General features: G+C 40.3%; 1 protein-coding gene across 1 annotated transcript in view; it reads right to left on the bottom strand.

Annotated features, from left to right (window-relative positions):
- Positions 1-7,471, bottom strand: part of LCMT1 (leucine carboxyl methyltransferase 1) — a 59,072-nt gene that overhangs the window by 4,628 nt on the left and 46,973 nt on the right. Inside the window, exons 8-9 of the mRNA XM_003795746.3 lie at positions 2,763-2,864; positions 1,191-1,282 (exon numbers count right to left, since the gene is read on the bottom strand). Of these exons, the coding sequence (XP_003795794.1) occupies positions 1,191-1,282; positions 2,763-2,864 (194 nt within the window). The remainder of the gene's footprint in view (positions 1-1,190; positions 1,283-2,762; positions 2,865-7,471) is intronic.

Raw genomic sequence — 7,471 nt, 5'->3', positions numbered from 1 at the left:
ATATATATATATATATATACACAGAAGAAAATAAATAATAATCCATGTTCCTACTGTTGGTAGTAGTCATTTCTAACAATCTTGTATTGCCATCTGTCCATTTCTGTTGTGTCCAGATGTGCACACATGTGCATGTATTGGTGCATGTTTCTGCATTTGTGCGCTCACTACCATCTTGGTACGTAGGCCTAAGGATCTGAAGTAAGAATGACCATACCTGTGGTTGCTTTCCAATCAATCTCACCAAGGCAGTTTTCTACAATCAAATTCTTGGCAAAAGCTGCATCATATCAAAGGCTCTATCAAAGTTGTACCAAGTACAATGATCAGGAGGCTCCACTTATGAAGTTGTTCACTAAAATGAAAGCTCCCAAGGCAGGCCTATCTTTTGTGCTATTTTAATCTTTGTTATATCCCTTGTGCTTGGAAGCATGCCCAGTACACAGCAGACATTTAGCTTTTCTGACACGAATAGGCTCACCTTAGACTTTTTATACTCCAGCTTATAACAAAAACAGACACAAAGCTAAGAAGGTTGCTCAGCCTAGGAAAAACAGACAAAAAAAGCCCATCCAATATCCTTACCTGCCACATCTGTTAGGGCTACATGTTGCTGTCTACAGAAGGCCACGTGAACATCAGACCAATGACTGCCTGGAAGCAAGTTACCTTCCTTGGGGTTGATGCTAGTGACAGACTCCTCTCTGGGTATCCAGAATAGATGCCAGAGTAACCCCATTACAAATACTAGGCCAGGGATATTCAGGATACTTGCCTTGACAAGCAGCAAATGAAAACCACCCTCTGGGAAAGGATGCTTCCAGGAGAACCCAGGAAGCATTGACCTGATCACATGGAGACACCACTTTCTTAAATCTTGAGAGGCTTTCATTGCCAATGTCATCACGTATGTACTCAGGAAAAGCAGCAGTATTTCTAGATGTTAAAAAGCTACATGTAGCAGCAAAGCCAAAGATTCTTCTCATGATCTTGTAAAAGATCAAGCACTAATATCTGAGGCTTCTAAGGCAAAAGTTAAGCATAAATTAGGAAGCACAAAAATGAGTAGAAGTGGGACCAAACAGGTCTATTGATAGTTACAGTTTTGTTTTCCTGAAATTATAAAAAACAGACAATCAGGCCTTGAGTTCACAATGAACAACCACAGTGGTATGCCTCAAAGCCCATACCTGTTCACTTCAGCTGGCGGTAACCTGGTGTACAGCTCCATCATGTCCATTGCTGAAGCTGTTTCCCACCCCGTCGACAGGAGCCGTTCCTTCTAAAATGTGCAGTGAAGACAAATGGAGAACAACCAGGCATCACGCCAATCTCAGACGCTTTTAAGCATATCAGACTTTCTCTGAGATGACTCTTCTTGTAAAAGGCTATTCTGGTCCCCAGAATCTTTCTTTCGATATTCTAACTTTCTCTATCAAGCATACACTGTTATACTGGGGGGAAGCTCATTCAAGTGTATTCATAGAGAAACAAAGGAAGAACTGTTCAGCCAGCCATGGTTTCCTACAGCATTCCAGGATAATGTGACGGAAGACATGGAAAACTAACCTGTTAGAATGGGGGCCGGTTGGAGGTGTCTCTGGCAAATGAATTAATATTTTTGAAAGGGAGAGACTATTATAGACTACAGGTGACTTCAGGGACATATCAATCATCTATAAAGCATGAATCTTGTTTAGATTCTGAATCAAACACTAGTAAATTGCTTTTTTTAAACAACAATTTGGGAAAGCTGAACATGGCCTGGGTTGGATATAACATGCCATGAAGGTGTTACTGGCAATTTGTAAGGAGTGATAATAGTATTAGCACTATCCTAGGGAGATTCGCATTGAAGTATTTACAGGTGAAATCATGTACTATCCAGGATTGATCTAAAAATATTTCAACACCACCAGCAAAAAATTGTGTGGGGGATTATGTCAAACAATACTGACAAGATCAGAAGTACTAAAGCTAGGGCAGGTGGAGTGGATCATGCCTGTAATCCCAATACTCTGGGGGCCCAAGGTGGTAGGATTGCTTGAGGCCAGGAGTTCTAAATGAGACTGAGCAAGAGGGGGACCTTGTCTCTACTAAGTAGAAAAATTAGGTGTGGTGGCACATGCCTATAATCCCAGCTACTCGGGAGGGTGAGGCAGGAGGATCACTTCAGCCCATGAGTTTGAGAATTCAGTGAGCTATAATGCCACTACTACACTCTTGCACTCCAGCTTGGGCAACAGAGCAAGATTATATATTTTAAAAATGTATTTTTAAGAGATGATATCTTACTTTGTCACCCAGGCCGGACTGCAGTGGTACAATCATAGCTCACTGAAGCCTGAGCTCCTGGGCTCAAGCCATCCTCCTGCCTTAGTCTCACGAACAGCTAAGACTACAGAGGTATGACACTGCTAATTGTTTCCCCCATTTTTTAAGAGACAGGGTCTTCTTGCTCAATTGCCCAGGCTTGTCTTGTACTACTGGGCTCAAGGGATTCTCTTGCCTTAGGCCCTAAGTAAATGGGATTTCAGGCTTGAGCCACAGTGCTCAACTAAATTTGTATTTTCCTCACCAAGATGTCTAAGCAGGACTTGGACTTCCCCAGCACCATCAGTTCATGGCCCATATGAAGTCCCTGTGCCTGTGTTCACTAGGACCTAACAAGGCTTCTCACATTCTCTTACATGGGAAGGGAGCATGCCCCTTCTTACTGGGCTGAGGGTACATGCAGATGTCTCAAGTCTCTGCTTGCTAACCTGTGACTCTAATGACTTGCAGATTTCTACTCCTGCCAGGTCACACTGTCGTCTCCGCAGGTTTTCAATCATGATCTGGCCAAATCGATCACCCATGTTCACCTGGGAAGGGAAAGAGGAGGCGGGCATTACCATAAGGGCACCTTTTTCTATCAGTTCTCACCAGGCAGAGCTGGTTAACACATGCCCAGTGCAGGTGAAGGACTGAGGAACAGCACTACCAACACTGTTGCTGGGAGCAGGTCAGGTGCAGCCCCTGGGAGGGCATCGGGGCTATCGACATCCATTTGAAATGCTCACCCCAGGCCCCCGCCACACCACTGACAGCAATTTATCCTACAGACATACTCACACTCATGAATGCTAAGATGCATAATGTTTACTACAGCTTTAGGTACAGAAGGAAGACTCTAGAAATAAACAGTCATCATTTGGAGTTAATTCTGGCATATTCATATACTGAAATACTATACAGCTATGAACACAGAAAGGGAAGATAAATATACACATAGATACGGAATGACCTGTAGGATAAGCTCTTGAAAAGAAAAATATAGAAAAATGTGGATATTATGCTCTGATCATCTGGGGTTTTTTTCTTTCTTTTTTTTTTTGAGACAGACTCCCACTATGTCGCCCTTGGTAGAGTGCCATGGTGTCACAGCTCATAGCAACCTCAAACTCTTGGGCTTAAGCAATTCTCTTGCCTCAGCCTCACAAGTAGCTGGGACTACAGGCACAACACCTTGCTATTTTTGGTTGTAGTTGTCGTTGTTTGGCAAGCACAGGCTGGGTTCGAACCAACCAGCCCAGGTGCATGTGGCTGGCGCCCTAGCCACTGAGCTACAACAGCCTGATCATCTGTTTTTAAGAAGGAAAAAAAAAATCTTCCTCTCATTATATATACTAGAATATGGCAGCACAGCTTCCCAAGTTAGAGAGCTTAGGTCTGGGATAAAAGAGAGTGACTTTTCCTTATCTACTCTTCTATACTTTTATTTTTATCTTTTTTTTTTTTGCAGTTTTTGGCTGGGGCTGGGTTTGAACCCGCCACCTCCAGCATATGGGGCTGGCGCCCTACTCCTTTGAGCCACAAGTGCCGCCTGTGTTAGTTTTTCAATTAAACTAGCTTTAACAAATCATTACTGATCCATATGTAAGCAAAGATGCCAGAAAACATAATATAGTGCACATAACTTTAGCATATACATTATTACTTTGTCATATAGTAATAATGGGATTCTCACATTGGGAACCCCATTATTGATACAAGGTATCAAAAATTCATCACTTTAACAAGTCTTTATGTGAAATGATTCCCACAGTGCCTATTACACTGCCAGTCAATAACCAACATTACAGGGGCAAAAAACCCAGCAGACTAGAAGCAGCCTGCCAATGTACCACTACCAAGAAAAGTAGGGAAAGGTGCAAGCAGCTGCCTACATTTAGATGCTTCTTCTCAGGACTAACATTATGAAATTACAGAGAAACAAGGCAGGTTACTCACAGCAGAGGGCAGGGGGAGGAGGACAAGGAAACAGGTAACAGGGAAATACCCAAAACAAGATCAGAGACTGCCTGGGAAACCCCAGGAACATAGAGTGCTAGGGGCACTGTACTCCCTCATCTGGATTCACAGCAAATAGGACATCTCCAAGACACATAGCAATTAACCTGGCCAAAGTCAAAAAGAAAGAGAAAATTCTACAAGCAGCTAGATGTAAGCAACAACTAACCAACAGGGAAAGCACATTAGGATAACAGACTACTCAGTGGAAACCTTACAAACCAAAAGGAAATGGGCCCCATCTTCAAACTTTTTAAACAAAACAACTTCTAGCCTAGAATTTTCTATCGTGCAAAACTAAGTTTCACATTTGATGAAGAAATTAAATCTTTTCCTGACAAACAAACATTGAAGAAATCTGTTATAACGAGATCTGCCCTGCTGGAAGTACACAGATCTGCATTATATACGAATCAGTACAATGGATACCCACCAGTATAAAATTACCAGAGGACAAAGATCAAAGCCCAGATACCACAATGACCCAAGAGGAAAAACAGGCAATAAAGTTCGATACAAGAGGATGAACAGAAATCAGGAAGAACAAATCAATTCTCTTCATAAATGTGAATGGTGAAGGACAAATTATAATTTCGACTTAATCTGCACAAAAACAAAGTGTGTAAACAAAATGTGCACGCCTTAATATTCTGAAATTTTTTTAGAAAGAGGAACGGATTGAACTTCCTACTGGGGAGACATAGGCTGGGTGAATGAATAAAAAAGATATAAGCTGGTGGCAGTGGGTGTAGGGCGCTGGCCATATACACCAAGGCAGGCAGGCTTGAATCTAGTCCAGGCCAGCAAAAAACAACAATGACAACTGCAACAACAACAACAACAACAAAAATTAGCCAGGCGTTGTGGCAGGCGCCTGTAGTCCCAGCTACTTGGGAGACTGAGGCAAGAGAATCACTTAAGCCCAAGAGTTTGAGGTTGCTGTGAGCTATGATGCCACAGCATTCTATCCAGGGCAATAGCTTGAGACTCTGTCTCAAAAAAACAAAAGAAAACAAGCCCTTGGGAGGCTCAGGCAGAGAACTGCTTAAGCCCAAGAGTTTGAGGTTGTGATCTGTGACACTAAGGCACTCTACCAAGGGCAACACAATGAAATTCTGTCTCACTCCCACCACAAAAAAAGAAAAAGAAAAAAAATACAAACCAAGTTTCCACTGTCTTCAAGAAACACATCTAATCTACAAGGACTCATTCACACTCAAAGTGAACAGAAGGAAAACAACAGTCCATGCAAATAAAAATTTAAAGAAAGCTGATGTAGCCATTTTAGCAGATAATATAAACTTCTAATCAACAAAAGTAAAGAAAGATGAAGATGGTTATTATACAGGGTGTCCTAAAGGCTGCCATGCATACATACATACACAGAGAAAATGGGAAATTATAGCTAAGTGTACCTTATTTGCAAAATATTAATTGCAAAATTTTATAAAATATTATTTCTCTCTGTGTTGATATATAAGTATAAAACATATTAAAATATAAAATAGGGATTTCTTAATTTTTCTTATTTATGGTAACCTTTGGAATACCCTGTATATTGGTGATAGGAACAATACAAGAAAACCTAACATTCCTAAATATTTATCCACCCAACACAGGTGCACCCAGATTTATAAAGCAGACCCTTCTTAATCTAAACAAAATGATAAAACAGCAGCATAATTTCTGGGGACTTAAACATCCCACTAATAGAATGGGACAGAGCATCAAAGTAAAAATATGAACAAACAATGGACTTACACATGAATAAGTGGGCTTAACAGACATTTACATTCTACCCCAAAAGTACTAAGTATATGTTCTTCTCATCAGCATATGGATCATTCTCTAAGACTGATCACATGTTAGGCTACAAAAAACATCTCAACAAATTTTAAAAAATAGCAATTGCACCATGTATCTTCTCAGAACACATTAGAATAAAATTAGAAATTGGTTCCAACAGAAACATTCTTCCCTGTACAAAGTCATGAAAACTAAACTGCCTATTGATTAATAGGTGGGTCAAGGAAGAGAGAAACATGGAAATCAAAAGATTCTATGAACGAAATGATAATCGGGCCACAAGCTATCAAAATCCAAGAGATAAAAAAAAAGCACTCCTGAGAGGAAAACTCATAGCCTTAAATGCCCATATCCAAAAGACAGAAAGATCACAAATCAGCAATCTAATAAATCATCCCAAGGACCTGGAGAAAGAACAACAAACCAATCCTGAACCCAGCATAAGAAAGGGAATAACCGAGCTCAGAGCAGAACTAAACAGAATCAAGAGCAAAAGGATTACAATAGAAGATTAATGAAGCAAAAAGTTGGTTTCTTTGAAAAGATAAACAAAATTGACAAGCCTCTCACTAGATTAACCAGAAACAGAAAAAAACGAACTCTAATAAGCCAATCAAAAATTAAAAAGGAGAAATGACAACTGTTATCTCAGAAATACAAAACATCATTCCTGAATACTATAAAAACTCTCTTCTCATAAACTTGAAAACACAGAAGAATGGACAAATTCCTGAAAACATACACTCTCCCCAGACTCAATCAAGAAGAAATAGAACTCCTGTACAGATGAATATCAAGCACCAAAATTGAAACAGCAATAAAAAAAAACTTGCAATAGAAAAAAGTCCTGGGCCAGTTTCACACTTGAATTTTACCACACCTACAAAGAACTGGGGCCTACCCTGTAGAAATTATTCCATAACACTGAGAAGGAAGGATTCCTAACTCATTCTATGAAGCCAATATCACCGTGACACCAAAGCCAGGAAAGGACACAACAACAACAAAAAGAAAACTACAGCCAATAGCTCTTATGAATATAGATGCAAAAATTCTCAATAAAATCTTACCAAGGTAAATTTAGCCACACAGCAAAAAAATGATTCATCACTATCAAGTGGGCTTTTTATCTCAGAGATGCAAGCATGGTTCAACAAATGCAAATCTATAAATATATTACACCACATAATCAGAAGCAAACACGAGGACTGTATGACCCTCTCAATAAATGCAGAAAAAGCATTTGACAAAATTCAGCACCTGGCTCGGCACCTATAGCTCAACCGGCTAAGGCGCCAGCCACGTACACCTAAGGTGGCGGGTTCGAATCCCC

The sequence above is a fragment of the Otolemur garnettii genome, unplaced genomic scaffold (assembly GCF_000181295.1).
Source record: "Otolemur garnettii isolate 467f Iridium unplaced genomic scaffold, OtoGar3 scaffold00096, whole genome shotgun sequence".
NCBI lineage: Eukaryota > Metazoa > Chordata > Mammalia > Primates > Galagidae > Otolemur > Otolemur garnettii.
Note: the sequence above shows the minus strand (reverse complement) of the source record. Positions and strands in the feature narration are given on the sequence as shown.